The sequence below is a fragment of the Clupea harengus genome, chromosome 21 (genome assembly GCF_900700415.2).
Source record: "Clupea harengus chromosome 21, Ch_v2.0.2, whole genome shotgun sequence".
NCBI classification, from domain to species: Eukaryota; Metazoa; Chordata; class Actinopteri; order Clupeiformes; family Clupeidae; genus Clupea; species Clupea harengus.
In genome coordinates, this window is record NC_045172.1 from 123,774 (window position 1) to 139,931 (window position 16,158).

Here is a 16,158-nt window from a genome sequence, read left to right on the forward strand (position 1 = left end):
CTTGCTTGGATGGGTGGGTGGCGTTTGGAAATAGTGTAACAGACAGAACTAGCGAGCTAGTTAGCAAGCTAGCGATCTTGTTGGCTATCCAGTCACTTGTCTTTAGTAAGTAAGCACAGGATTAAATATCTAACGTACCAGGAACTTCAACAACCCCTTAGAAGTCCCTCCTAGCTTTCCTTTTAGCAAATTAAACCATCGAATGACCAATCAATCAATTTGTTTATTTGATCAAGAGGGACAGTGTACATTCATGAACATTAAGATGTAAATGCACCCAATTATAGCCAAAAGGCTAGTTTCCATTGGCAGTCCCCCTGCCAGAGTGAAAAAGGCTATACATCCTAAAAAAAGGCATTAACGTATATTTCAAACATAAATCAAAATCAGACAATGAATCAAAAATAAAATAAGTTAAATTAAATTAAATTAAATTAAATTAAATCCCAAGATACAAGTTCTACTGCTTACCCACTAATGATCACGACGCCATAGTCCTTCAGTTTCAGGGACAACAACAAACAATCTGATTGGCCTCTGCTAGCAAAATTGGCTCCTCATTTGCATAGGATTAAACTTTCCCCAACTTTTTTTTTGCTTGCTTCACCCAATATGCTCGTCTACATCACAATCGCCTGCCTCTTACAGAATATGAATGGAATGCAAACCTTTGCTACGCTTGCATGTATCAATACCGTAACTCCATCTATAGACCTACGAAGATGAACTACAAAAAGCGGCCATATTTTGCCTATATACTAAGTGCCGAGTATAAACAATTTCCTCTATGGGAAAATATATGGCGTTAGAATATTTCACAAATGTAAATGCTGCACAAACGAGCATTTACAAACCATTTACGATTTTTGAAAATCCCTGCATTTATTTGTGGATTTTTGGGACTTTCCTGGCGCAGCTTAATTCACAAATGCTTTTTTTTTTCTAAAGGACATTCTCTGCAGTCTATCAGATGTCTCTTACAATTTCAGCCAATCACATGGACATAAATTTGAGGGTCTGACTGAATTTGACCACATTGCGTTACATATGCTTATACATGTCCTGCTATTTGGACTGCTACCACTATTACACCATAATAGACATATGCATTCAACCGATTACTCAAAGTAAGGAGTTGGGGTGAGCTCCAAGTCTGAGACCTTACAGTCCCTGGTTGATTTAGCTCAAATAATGAAACAACGGAGTTAAAGCAATCTATCCTGCGATCTATCCTGTCCAGCATTTTTAAACATGCACTGGAAAACAGGCCGATTTTGGATTTAAAGGTTTGATCTACATTTAACTTTTGTAAAATCCAGCGCAGACATGACATTTGTGAAGTGATTGAATGATTGATTGATGGACTATTGAAGTTTGCTGGCAAATGTTGGTGGTAGCTAATGTTTGGAAGTGATTAGCCTAACATTAATCTAGTTTAACACCATATTGTGTTATCCTAATATAAAGCCTATTTTCTAAGTGGCATGTTAGTTCAACCCAACTCAATTGGACTTAAAAATTCTCGCTGTGGTACAAGAGCTTCTCTAGCCATTGCTGGTTAATATAAATGGTGACTGATGCCTGTCTATTTTGTGTTTTGATTTCCAGATAGTCTAGTTTCACCAAAAACAGATGGAACAGTGGAATTCCCCCTCATGATAGACTGTAACACTTGCTTTTTAAAACCAGGCCTGTTATGTTGTAAAATAAAAAAAATCTATTGTCTGACGTCTTTTTGTCTAACTTGTTTTATTTAACAGTTTAGGCTACCTGTAATTTAATATTAGCCTAAATATTTAATATTATGCTACATTCGCATTGAACTGGTAGGAGAAGGTGACCCAGCATAACTTGGAGAAAATGTTAAGTTCGTTCAGACGAATTATTGCATTTTAATATGGTTTGAAGTTGCTGAGTAAATCTATCTGTCTGGATTTGGTAGCTCAACGTTGCTGGTCCAATTTATCCAGCAGCTTGCTTAAAATAGCAATGTTAACCCATGAGGATGGGCTGGGTTGACCCAGGGTCAGGTTGGACCTAATTACCCAGTGGCTGGGTTCAAATAGCTACTGATTTTGCTGGGTTAGTCCAATGGTTCCCCAGCAGTTTGGAGTGCCCTCTGCAGCTGCTGTACTTTGGAAAAGCAACCTGCTTGAGATGGCAGGTCGGATGATTGCCCATTCTTTCAAATATTCGTAGTTCAAGCAGGCTAATCACTTATGACAAGAGGTTTAACCAGATAAGCACATTATATCCGCACTCGGTGAGCAGCTACCAGACGCCATTGAAACATGGATTGGATTCCTCTTTGTGTAATCAATGAAATGCAGATGTCGTATGGTGTAGTAGTCCACATAACTGGACACTGCCGATGTAACACAGCGTGGTCTCATTTAATCATGCCCTCAAGTTTATGTGATTGGCTAAACTTGTAAGAGACATCTGATAAGCTGCAGAGAATGTCCTTTTCAAAGAAATGCATTTTGTGAATCAAGTCGCATCACGAAAGTCTTAAAAATCGACAAATTCATGCAGGGATGTACATAAATGGTGAGTGGTTTGTAAATACACTTTCGTAAGTCTGTAAATAAATGCAACAGTGTTTACGTTTGTGAACCCTGTGACATTTATTTGTGAATGGTGTAAAATGTATTTGTGCATCAACTCCATAAAAACAACATGGGGATTTTGAATAATTGCACCTAGCAAACTGTCAGTACCGAAGTTTGAAATGCTCCCGTTTTGCCGTACCTTCTTTTGACTTTGAGTGGATCCTGTGGTATTTGATGCTGTAAAGAGGGTAAACTCTAAAAGTAGTTGGTTTTGGTTAGTTCCCATGTAGCAAAAATTATACTCTTACCGACATCGAAGATCCTAGGAACCAGTCACTCGATAAAAGTATGTTATGTTTCAAGAATGGGATAAATGGACTCCAGTTTTCAACAAAATGTTTATCATTCGGAATTGACAAGGGAATGATGGAGCAATTTATATGCTCATCTTGGGTTGAATTTACAAGCCTCTGTGTAAGTGAGTTACACAGTCAAGTCATGTCCATGACATTTTATAGAATAAGTGTACACAGTGTTGATGCAGCAATGTAAAGTGTGATGAACAAATTTAGCCATTTGTTATAAACTTTAATGATGTGTTATGGATGTGACGTTATGGACTTTTCACAATGTGAACGCTTTTATTTTCCTTAATTAAAAGTGCAACGATGATACATGTTGTGGAGGCATGACTGTTTTGATACAGTTAACATGTTTCAACATTGTTTCAAAAATGGACATGCCGTTGATTTATTATGACCACAATCATGGGTAAGCGTTGAAAACATGATATTAACACCTCCAGCAGTCAAAATGTTCTCGAGTAATAGAATTCTCTTTGCCGTAACCTTTCAGCCATATATTTATACTATTAACTTCTTAGTAGAAAGGCATTCTGAAAGTGTGCGAGGAGCCTGGTTTGGTTTAGGCGTGGAAGCAGGCGCTTTACAAATATGACACTTTTGTGGTCTCTATGTGATGTAATGTTCCAGCAACACTGGTGTATCAGCTACCAAGTAGACACATGTCAAAGCTAAGGTGGAAAATATGAAAGTCACAAAATAAAAGGTAACAAATGAGTTCTGATGCTAAGTGGATGTCAGTTGATCAGTAGAGGGGTCTGTTGAACCATCACATTCACACGGGTAACTGATTGACCATTAACCAGACGGAATGCTAACCCTCAGACTTAAGACTTGAAAAGACCATTTCTTTGCACGAAAGGGCGAGGACAAGGGTACATTCATTCAACCTTTATTTAATTCTCCAGAATACATTGAGGGTAGCCCTCATTTTCAATGATGCTGATATTACAAATACAAACATAACATAATAACGCAACCTAGTAAACAAACAAAAACAATATCAAAAGACATAAATCAGTTAAAACATTTACAAATTGAGGCGCTAGGGGTTTGTGATCATAGATTTTAATTTTGAATGACTGCTTGTCAGCAGTGCTCTGACAGCAACCACACAGTCAACTCAAGGATTTGATAGCTGTTGCATAGAATAAAAAGTGTTTTTTTGGTGCTAAAGCTGTAACGTTAAGTTTCATATCAAACCGCGTGTGTGAGTTATCTCAGAGTTGTCTGTAAGCATGGATATCACTCTTAAAGTCACTCATGTTGCCTGAGGCAAGTGACACTATGTAGTCTGTCTTTTTCTGCTTAAGCATATTGGTAGCAACATGTTTATATTAAGACAACAGCAGGGTTCCCATTGGATGTTTTGGAAAAGTCTGGAAATTTGATTTTGTCGTACTTGGGGCATAAAAGATCTTGTAGATAAAGAATATCTTGTAGATTTTATGGATTAATGCGAGTCTCAAAATCGGCTTGGTTCTTACTGCCATTAAACAATCTGGGAACATAGAGTGAGGGGAGAACTGATTTTATCCAATCTCGTTTTATTCTCTGTGAAGCTTCAGTCTGAGCTCCACGCTCCAAAGCCTTCACCACTTCCTCAGTAGAACAGGACATTTCATTTGGTTGTCAGACACATCATGGTGATCAAATAGTTATTTTTCTGCAAGGCGATCGTGATCTAGCGAAAACATCAGTGGTCATTTGTGTGATACAACGTGGCTGCGAGGCGAGCGTGATCTAACGAATACATCAGTGGTCATTTGTGTGATACAACGTGACTGACAGCAGCCTAAATTTTAGCAATCTTAGACATGTAATGTAGTTTGCTGGAGAAGTTCTGTCCGCCCAAACAATGATTTGCTGATGTTGACAAGAAGTTCCACGAGCACACAGAGAAGTTCCGTGAATGCACACAAGCAGTCTGAGTGCGAGGAGAAGAACTCAAACTTAAGGACGGCGTTTGTGCAAGCAGCAGTATATCTGAGTGCAGACGAACAGTTTTGAGCCGGAGCAGCTTTTGAAGGGAAACAATAAATAATGCTCTCAAATTGAAAGACCACACTATTGATATTTAAAGATCAGGAAAAAAAACCCTCAATATACATATTTGTTTGAATTCTGCAGAGGTTTAGGTACAATAAGGACAGGGCATTTGTAAGTAGTGTGCATGTCATATGCATGTTGTTGTTTTTTTATACGCCGCAGAGGGGGGTTGCTAACACCCCTATCCATCTTGACACAAAGCCTTTTCACAAGGGAATGTCTTGGAGAAGAGAAGACTACTTTTTTTACAGAAATGTCCACACTATGCAGTAGTCAGATACCTGTACATGCAAACATAATACAGAAATTATACTCCAGAGCCGACCATTTTATGGACAAATACGACCACTTACAGACTTTGGTCCGCCTTTTTTTTTTTTCAGCCTTGCTCTCTCGGGATATTAGCATAAAGACGATTTGATTGGCTAGCGCCTGCGTTGGGCATTTGCATAAACGCAATTTGATTGGCTGACACATGCGCTGCCTCTCAAATTTGAGCTTTTCTCAACTTTCAACGCAAGCAACGTGGCGCAACAAAACCACAATTCAGTTCAAAGGGAATTGTGTGCGTCTCCGTTGAAGCATCTAATGAACCGTGTGATTTCTCCGTTACTGCTTCATCATGATACAATTTGGCACTTTTGCTTTCGTTATTAGTACTAATACTCTTGTGTGTACGATTACATACCAAAATGACATTGACAGACAAATTACTTTTCATAACTGGCTTGTGCTTTAAGTCTTAATATGATCAACTGGCTAACTTAGTTTAGCAGATATGGAGTTGTCAATGTGACCTCGTGACTTTCCATGATGTAGGCCTACATACACTTTGCGGTGCTCAAAGACTACTGAATCAAACTCGACTACCCAAAATATGCAGCAAAAATGATGCATGTCCAAGACCCATATAGTTTAGTTATAGTTTTTTTTTGTCTCAGATTCCCTTAAAGCTCAGAATGCTATTTGACCCATTCCCCCCTGTTTCCAGCAGTTGTTCAAGGAATGTTGATTCAGCAAATTGCTTGAAATAAATGAGCCACTGAAAATGTACAGTGTTGCCCACATTGACTGTATGTCCAATTTCTTGTGATAGAAATGTACCTTTGCACAATCATTTGGACACTTTGGAGTGGGAACATGTGTCTGAGGGTACTTTAATTAAAATACCCTTTTTCTCTCTCTAGGTTTGGTGGTAGACCTCTCAGGCCAAGGCCTTAACAAACTGGACCCGGATTCCTTTTCCTGTGCGGACATTCACACACTTATTTTGGACAACAACAACATCATTAAGTTGGAAAACCTCGACAAAGGCACCGAAATTAAGCAGGTATACAGCAGGACAGACTATGCTCCTTGTTGAACAATAGTCTAATACAGTGGTTCTCAACCGGGGGTACGCGTACCCCTTGGGGTACGTGAAGGCAGTCCAGGGGGTACGCGAGATTTAAATTAATTTTTTTTTTAAATTAGCATCCATTAAAAAATCCTTTAAAAATAGTTATTATACGGCTCTTCAGAATGTTCCTAACAGTTCCGTTGATTTGAATGGGCCACCCCAACGTTCGCAGGTCTGTAATGTCTTGCTCAGGGTATAGACCTAGGTACTTCCGGGTGGCTAAATGTCATCCTGTCAACATCTGTTAGTATAGTAGCATAGTAGCATAACATAGTAGTTTATAGTTGTTCTGCCTCCAAGCATTTAATTTGAATTGTCGAATTTGTAAAAAAAAATCAGTTTCATCCAGACTTTGATTTTGACGTTGTAATGTTGAGCTGTGCAGAAAGTAGGCAGGTAAAATTGTTCAGAATAATTTAGAAACGGCAGGCTGACATACCAAGGAATGTAAAGAATTAGGTTTAGGCTTTTCCCGTTTTCCCACGGTAAAATCTAAATCGACCCAACGGAACCTCTAGATACGGAGACTAAGACAGGTGGATAACGCTAGCACAGATCCAGCCTTAGTACATTTACATTTACATTTAGCAGACGCTTTTATCCAAAGCGACTTACATATGTGCAACTTACAATGTATACACATTTTACATTTACACTGATGGCACACTGCACATCAGGAGCAATTAGGGGTTCAGTGTCTTGCTCAAGGACACTTCGACAGGGAATCGAACTAGCAACCTTCTGATTACTAAACGACTTCTCTACCACTGTACCACTGTCGCCCCGCGTTTTACGTTTACCGGGCGGTCTCGTTGCATCTAACGGTACCAAACGGTGGACAGGCTGGCAACCAACCACTCATGACCGGATTTGCGGAAGACATTTTCTCACAGGTCATTTATAAAACGTTTTTGTTGGGTTGCTTTGGGTAGCATAACGTTGGGTAGCATATCGTGCAAGCTTGCTAGCGTGAGAATGCTAGTCCCGTTGTTGTAAATAAACAAACCACACACAGTGGCGTGATCTGGCTTGGCTATGATACGGTTACTTAATCTTTTTTTATAATGCAGGTCGGCCAAACCCTGATGCTGACCACACTGATTTTGCCCAATAACAACACCTGGGACCTGAGTTAGCTAACTCCAGTCCAACCACATCTGCTAAGAGAGCACACATCCTCAAAACTGCTCATCTACAATACAATGACAAAGTTTTCAATACTGTCAATAAGATAGATAGATAGGTACTTTATTAATATCTGTATGGAAAAATTATTGTGGCCAGACAGATAGCTGGAAAGCTACAAACAGTCCTGAAAATCGTTCATCGTTAAGTTGAATATTGAAGCGATCTTAGTCACTACGAGTTTGATACAATAAACCGTTACAATATGACCGTTACTCGCTAACAAATATCAACAGCAACGACATCGGGAACGTCTCGTTTTTCAGTTCACAAGATCATACTCATAAAATGTGTTGTTATCATATTCACAATTATGATTAAACGTGTTCGTACCTTGGTTAAATTACATGGAAAATCCTGTTGGTTTGTGATGGTTTACTATGGGCAGGGGCGACGTTAGCCACCCGGAAGTAAGTTATTTGTTGTTGTGACGTCACGGTGAATTGTCGTATTCAACGCTGCGAAAAGTTAATGACCGCTGTCATTGGCAACGGGTTTTGGGTTTGTAATTCACATCTTTCATATCATTCCGCAAGTACTCCGGTCATTTAATGTAACGGAAAGTCATTGTAACTTGAAGTCAGCAAGTAATGGGTTGCTACGCAACACTTGAAACTTTAAAGTTCTATTAGCCTGAACAACAATTTTGTCTTAGCGGAAATCACGAAACGGCAACAAAATCATTAAATAGAGGTATTCTGGAGGAATGTCTTCTATCGTTTTGGCAAGTAACTGTATAATAAGCGGGAATTTTTTTCGCGAAAACATGGGAGCTGAACACACACAACTGCTGCTGCACACAGAAGTGCGTTGGCTCTCTCGAGGGAGAATACTCAACCGGCTGTTGGAATTACGATCTGAAGTATACAAAAAAGTAGACAAAAAACACAGCTCTCCCCATGCCACCTTGTTCCAGGACACAGACTGGCTTGCAATGATGTGCAAACTGAACGAACTGAATATGTCTCTGCAAGGAAAGGACACCAGCATTTTAAACCTGTATGACAAGGTGGGTGGGGATTTCACCTGCTTTCCTCAGGTGGATGATTTTCTCTCTAGTGAGGATGTGGACAGAGCTCCAGTCAAGTTGGTCATCGTGGGACATTTGACCAACTAGATTAAAAATTTTCATTTTCAATTTCCTACTTTCCTGACATGGAGGAGAAATATACACAGCTGGATTGGGTGAGAAACCCATTTCTCTTGTCCGAAGCATACGGAAGCAAGCTACCTGTCACTAATCAGGAAACACTCCTGCAAGTGTCATCTGACCATGGCCTCCAGATGAAGTTTGCCACATCCACACTCGCACAGTTTTGGGTGTGTGTGAAGCAGGAGCACCCTGACCTGGGAGAGAAAGCTTTGGAGCAGCTACTACCCTTTGCCTCCACATATTTATGTGAGGCCTCCTTCTCTGCAATGACTGTGATCAAAACAAAGCAGAGAAACAGACTGTGCCTGGAGAAGAGCTTGATCACAGCAGTTGCCTCCCTGCCACCAAGACTGACAATGATTCTCAGTAAAGCACAAGTTTCTCACTAAAATGTAATTGCAAAAGCACTCAGTTCAATGCAACAATGTTCAATGTTCAGTGTTGACAGTTTAATAAATCAGACAAAAATATTTCACAGGGGGTACATCACTGAAAAAATGTTGAGAACCACTGGTCTAATATTGAACAATAGGAGTGTAACGGTACACAGAAGTCACGGCGTGCTTGTGAAATTTGGTTCCGCATTTCGTTTATCAATCTTGCCACACAGGCTACCGGGTCTCTACCACGACGGTTCGGGACGAACACACGTACCTTTACACCCCTATTGTACAATGAGATTTTTAATGTGGTCACAATAAACCGTATCATTTATATTGTATTTAAGCAGTCATGTTGTATCATGTCAAATCATGTTAATGACTGATATAATATTAGTACACCAGTTAAATATATATATAGGCTACATTATTTTTTTTATTTGGTCCATGACTTGCCCAGCTTCAGTGCTCCTTGGCATTGAGTGAACAGGTCTCTGGAACTCTACTGGAGGTGATGGTGTTGGCGCTTGAGAGCGCTGTCAACACATTGGTCCAAAAATTTGGTGACTGTGAAAAGCCATAGCATATGACACACTTCATTTTCACTTCATTGACCCCCTGGGGACATTGCTATCTTGAAAGAGACTACTCCCATCAGGATAGAAATGCTTCATGATAGGATAAAGGTGATCACTCAGAATAACTTTATATTGATTTGCAGTGACCTCTAAGGCCTGGTCATGGTCCCTCGCAAATACCCGCAGCTCTTCTCTTAGTTCATAAACACGGGCCAGGGTTCTCCCCCTCGATAACCACCTGACTTCTGTGTTTAGTAAGAGACCCTGGTGTTCTGAACCCATTTCACTGCAGAGGGTAGTCAAAAACCGTGTTTGAAGGGGACGTGACTTACCGTAATTAACTATTTTTACGACCTCATTCAAAACATCCGTCAGGTCTGGAGGCATCATTTTTTGCAGTTAGAGCCTCCCGATGCAACATGCAATGCGTCGCTACCATGGTAGGATTCTTCTGCTTGGCTTTCGTTACGAAGCCTTTGACCCGACCGGTCATCGAGGCCGCCCGTCAGTGCAAACACCTACGCACATATCCCAGCTGAGATCATGATTCGTCAAGTACTCGTCTGTCACCCTGAATATCTCATCTCCGGAAGCATGGTTGTCCAGTTCTTTGCAAAATAAAAACTTCTCTGTAAATTCGTCCTCATCCACGTATCTCACGTTAGCGATCAGCTGGCAAAGGCCACTAGCATCAGTGGACTCGTCTATTTGAAGCGCAAATTTCCCCCTTAGCCGTAGTTTCTCATTCAGTACAGATTCCATGTCCTCCGACATATCATCAATGCGACGTTTGATCATGTTATCAGAGAGGGGGATTTTTTCCATTTCTTTTGCAGCATCTGGCCCTAGCAATACCTCAACCATTTTTTTGCAGGCTGGTAATATGAGCGACTCTGCTAAAGTGTGTGGCTTTTTAGATTTAGCAAGCAACTCGGCAACTAAAAAACTAGCCTTTTGTGCCTTCTCAGACACACGCACGGTAGAAAGCATACGTTCGCTCTGTGTGGTATTCTGTGTTTGAAAGTCTTTTAAAATATTTAATGTCTTTGTTCTGGTGTGCCGGGTGCTTGGTCTCCAGGTGCCTTGCCAACTTGCTAGGCATTAGCCAACGTCTCCCTGCAGACCAGGCTTTTTTTTTTTTTATGTCATTTAATGATCAAGCCTTGGGCCATTCCGCGGCACCCCTGAGCATGCGTCACGGCACCCACTTTGAAAACCCCTGCTCTAAGGGGACAAGTGGACCCACACCCAAGCATATCAGAGCCTTCCTGACATTAGGGGTCAAGCATTCAGGGCCTGTAGTCTTGGTGTACGCCACACATACACCCGCTTACTTGCCAAGAATATGGTGAAAGATGCTCATATCACCATGTCACTCTGTATTGTAATGTTGTAATGCTCTGTAACCCTACTATAATATCCCCCTCTATGTTATTGTTGACAGACCGTTTTTGCTGATCACGTCCAACATAGACATTTTCAGTATGGGAAGAGTTACTTCTTAGATATCGCAGCGTCAGTCATCAAATGTGTGCTGTCAACCACAATTTCCGACCCTATTTATCGATGTCTTTCCCATAGATTTAAATGCAGATTTCCCTTAAGTCACTGGTTCCTGTTGAAACACTGAGCAGTCTTTGTGATGAAGCTCCTGCCATCCGTGCCCCAACAGTGACCCCTCTTCTCATCAACTGGGCCTGCTCAGCATCTTTACACATGCCACAGAGGATGACTGTGTCTGCATCAAATGAAATGGACAAAAGTGATTTTATATACATAGGAACTATATTAAATAGAACTACAGGATGTACTTCAATGTTTCAAATAACGTTTACATTAATTTGGGTTATTTGAGCGGGAGCTTTATTAAATACTGTCCATAAAACGCTAGTCTCATCGTCAGCAGTGAAGGAGTTTTAATGAGAGCCATATCCGAGACTGGCCAATGATAGGAAAAGACTAATCTGCGCAAAAAGAAAACGTACTGGGTGGAAGATGACTGAACATGTCTAGGTGTTCAAGTTGAGATGTTTGGATCAAAGAAGAAACTTTGTCAGGCTCTTAACAAATGAAAACATGCTGGAGGAGTGCTCGACGATGACGAGTGGACATGTAGGCTCCTTCGATGGAATTCCATAAACCGTCTACTTCTAAATGGCAATGGCAAGGAATTGTATTTAGATCCGGTGAAGTTTGTGACCAAGAGATGTGTATATCTGAACATTTAACTTATTTTAGGTACTTTTGAAACAGAAATTGTATTTGTCAATGTATTAGTCGGAAGGAACAGCCTTTGAGGTTTATGGAAACGCTATTATTTCGTTGTAGTGATAATGTGGTGCGATAATGTGCTATTATTTTGTTGTAGTGATAATGTGGTGCAATAATGTGCTATTATAGCGATGGTGTGATAATGTGGTATTAGTGCGTTGGTGTGATAATGTGGTGCGAAGATTGAATTCGAGATTCCAGACAAAACTGATCTCATTGTTCTCTCCATCACTGATGCAGCCCACCTCAGGAAGGCTGTAACTCCATTTCACCAGAACTCTAGTGCCATGCCATATCCTGTGGACGGCATTTAATTGGAGTACATTTTATCCTACAAGACGGAGATTCAAAGCATTGCTCCAAATTATGCAAGACCTATTGAGTGACGACGCAGTGAAACTGTAATGCTGCAATGTTTGTAATTGATGCAAATGGGGGATTCTTTGATGAAAGCACATTTTCAAGCACAAATTGTCATTTCAAGCAGAAAGCATTATTTCTTGACTATTTTTGTTTAATTTTGCACCTTATTTGATGGATAAAAATACGGATTTTCCTGTAAAACATGTGATTTTCTTGGTATTGTGTTGAGCAGTATACCATGGGGCTAGTCTTTTCTGTTTGCTATCCTCTTTTTAGGCAGTGCAATAACATCTAGGGTTGAGTGTAGTACATTTATGACTGTCTGGTAATAGCTCAACATGGGTTGGGTTTTATCGTGCTTAACTGCTAGGGTGGATAGGAAGTCAGAGAACTCTGATAAGAATTCAGTGTAGGGGCCGGGGGGGGGGGGGTTGGGTCAGTATAATGTCTCATGCGTGACTGACTATCATTGATCTGGATGTATAAGGACAAGAACTTCATAGTATTTAAACTTGAATTCAAGCCTTGGAGAGATAGATTGGTTAGAGTTACTCCTTGGACAGATAGATTAGAGTTATTCCTTGGAGAGATAGATAGATTAGAGTTATTCCTTGGAGAGATAGATAGATTAGAGTTACTCCTTGGAGAGATAGATTAGAGTTATTCCTTGGAGAGATAGATTAGAGTTATTCCTTGGAGAGATAGATAGATTAGAGTTACTCCTTGGAGAGATAGATAGATTGGTTAGAGTTATTCCTTGGAGCGATAGATAGATTGGTGTTATTCCTTGGACAGATAGATTAGAGTTATTCCTTGGAGAGATAGATAGATTAGTGTTATTCCTTGGAGAGATAGATTGGAGTTATTCCTTGGAGAGATAGATTGGTTAGAGTTATTCCTTGGAGAGATAGATTGGTTAGAGTGGAAAATGTATGCCACTCCGCCTCTATGGCTTTTATGGCAAATGACAGTTAAAATGGCTTCGAGGGGTTGATTCATTCAAAGCTAGATATTCATCTGGTTTTAACTTTGTTTCTGACATATCAGATCTTATATTAAGGAAAGACAACTTTAAATTCATATACTGTTTTATCTTTATCAGGTTTTTATGATTTATTTCCCTGCTGGGGGGATTTGGAATTTATAGTTTTAACATTTTGGGCATAGACACCAAATAACCACATAGGACCAATACAAATAAAAATAATATAAAATAGTCATATGCATAATGTATAAAAAGCTAGTAGTATTATTAACATAGTATAGGACATCAAAATATCACACACCTTGAATGCGATATCTGATTCTGACTCTGTTGCATGGACTGATGTTGATCAAACCGACAGTTCTGGGTCTATTACTAACATGCCTATAATGTACCTTATGAAAGCCCTATTCTTATTTATGCCATTTTCCTGTAACCCCCTCCCCTGACGCAATAAATAATACTTTGAAATGGTAAAATATTGTCGTCACTGAATATTTTGATCTGTCATAAAAAAAAATGCAGAATGTGTTGTGGAAACATTCCCGGAAATTGAGGAATTTCCGTGGAATTAACTTTTTGACTTGGTGCTCTCTTTTCAAGTTGTCAGTTGCAAGTAACCGGCTGGTGCGGATGATGGGGGTGTCGAAGCTCAGAGAACTCCGGTTGCTGAACCTGCCTAACAATAGCATCGGCTACGTTGAAGGCCTGAAGGACTTGGTTCACCTGGAGTGGCTTAACCTGGCTGGCAATAATCTCAAGGTAACTGGAATGCTTGGATATTGGAGTGTACAGAGGTTTCTCAAATACCCATGATGTGGTTTGACAGGTTGGTATGTAAGCACTGCTGTCTGTCCTAATTTGGTTACAATTTGAATGATGACCAAAACCCTTATATCTCAGCTGTTTAAATCTTCCTTGTATAGCTGACAATGTAAACTACAATTTTATATGATTGGTTAAGAGTCCGCAATTCTAATCCTATAGACTTTTTGTCATATTCAACTAATTGTTCCTCACGGTCGCCTGGCTGCCCAGTCACTGTATCCGTACATACAGTAGTTGTGGCTCTGGAATCAAACACAGTGGCTCAGACCAAGACATAAACAATCCCAGACAATCACTGTTTCCGTACATACAGTAGTTGTGGCTCTGGAATCAAACATAGTGGCTCAGACCAAGACATAAACAATCCCAGACAATCCACATGGAGCTTCAGGAGCATGGAAGGCAGGGGTGTAATTTGATTGCCTGTTGGGCTCAGACATCAACAATCTTTCGCAAAACTGATACTGAATTACAGACTCTGCCTTTAAGAGGTGTATGGCGGTACATTTATAAGAGGTACATTTTGTACACTTCAAGATAAGTCTGAAATATATCCTTCTTGATTAAAGTGCACTCGTTCTGATCCATTAGCATGTAGTATGAGATTCCACATAGGAAATGCATTACTTCCAGTTGTTTCAGAGCTGGCTTTACACTGGGATAAATCCACATCACATGAATCCTCTCGCATAACTCAAGCTGGTGCCTTCATTTTGGGGTGTGGAAAATCCTACTGCGTGAGCCCTTCCTGGCTTGCTTTTCCAGCAAAGTGTTAAACTTGCAAAACATTATGGGGAGAGTTTGCTTATCATAAGTGAATTGGAGTAGTAAGTGTATTCTTGTGTTTGATTTGTTTGCCTAGGTGATGGATGAGCTGAGCAACTGTGTGGGACTGCAGTTTCTAGACCTCTCAGACAACAACATCTCTGTCATCGGTGACCTTACTAAGCTCTCTAACTTAAAGGTATTTATATCCACATGTATTATCACTATCCCTATATGATTTGTATATATGTGCGGGTGTACACAATGTTGTTCTTGCAGAGTGCCTACAATATTTTAACACCGTTTTTGTTGGACTCATAAATAATTTGTTACTTAAATTTGTTAACTTGTATTATTTAATATACACAACAAAGACAGCTTCTGGGTATGGTATGCATTATGCTTTATGTTAATACTATTTCCAGACTTTTAGCTGCGGTTTATAAATTGATTTGTGAAATCTCTGCGACATTGCGGTTAGCACTCCTTTACATGGGAATGCATTTTCTGTTGCCTGGTAGTTAGCAACAAACACAGTAACTCTGCCAGGTAAAGGGTGAATGGGTCTCTGTCTCTGTCTTTCACATACGAATCCCACTAATATATCAGGTAAAACTAACATGGGATAGATAACTCATGTATCTGCTAGAGAAGTGTGAACCTCTGTGAGAGGTGTAAAAGATGCAAGACCTCGTGTCATTTAACCTAGATCTAATTTATCCTAGCTCTCTCTAGCTTAGGGAACCATCTTAACAGTTGTCAGCTGGTTGCGTGTGTTAACATGAACTCATGTTAATATGTGTGAATATGAACTAATATAAAGCAGCACAGGCACCCTGAGGGTTTCTACCTTTTTCCTATTATAATTAAAAAAAAGGAAAATTGAGAAGACTCTAACGCAGGGGTGGGCAATTCATTTCCCCAAGGGGCCACATGAGATAGTGGGACTGTTGTGGAGGGCCGGACCAATAGGCTGAACTCAATTCTGCTCAATATAAGTTGTATCTCTTTATAAAAAAAATGGTGGTTTTGATTAACTGCTACTGGTAAGAGTAGATGTTACATTTAGGCTATCAAAAAAATGTTGGTGCAGGCATAGTAAAAACGGCAACATTATTTAATCAACATTTAATCAACATTCACCTAAATGATTTTGAAAATTAGCATGTTTTTGCAGTATTAAAGGTGTTCCCACACGATCAATACACATGGCACACACACACACGAGAGCAAGCTTGCAATGCAATAGTATAAGTATTCAAATTAATAGTAATATCAATTTTTATCA

General features: G+C 39.9%; 1 protein-coding gene across 1 annotated transcript in view; it reads left to right on the plus strand.

Moving 5' to 3' along the window:
- The window catches only part of cep97 (centrosomal protein 97), a 28,345-nt gene that overhangs the window by 2,966 nt on the left and 9,221 nt on the right, over positions 1-16,158 (plus strand). The window contains exons 2-4 of the mRNA XM_012823310.2: positions 6,151-6,293; positions 13,881-14,039; positions 14,968-15,069. Of these exons, the coding sequence (XP_012678764.2) occupies positions 6,151-6,293; positions 13,881-14,039; positions 14,968-15,069 (404 nt within the window). The remainder of the gene's footprint in view (positions 1-6,150; positions 6,294-13,880; positions 14,040-14,967; positions 15,070-16,158) is intronic.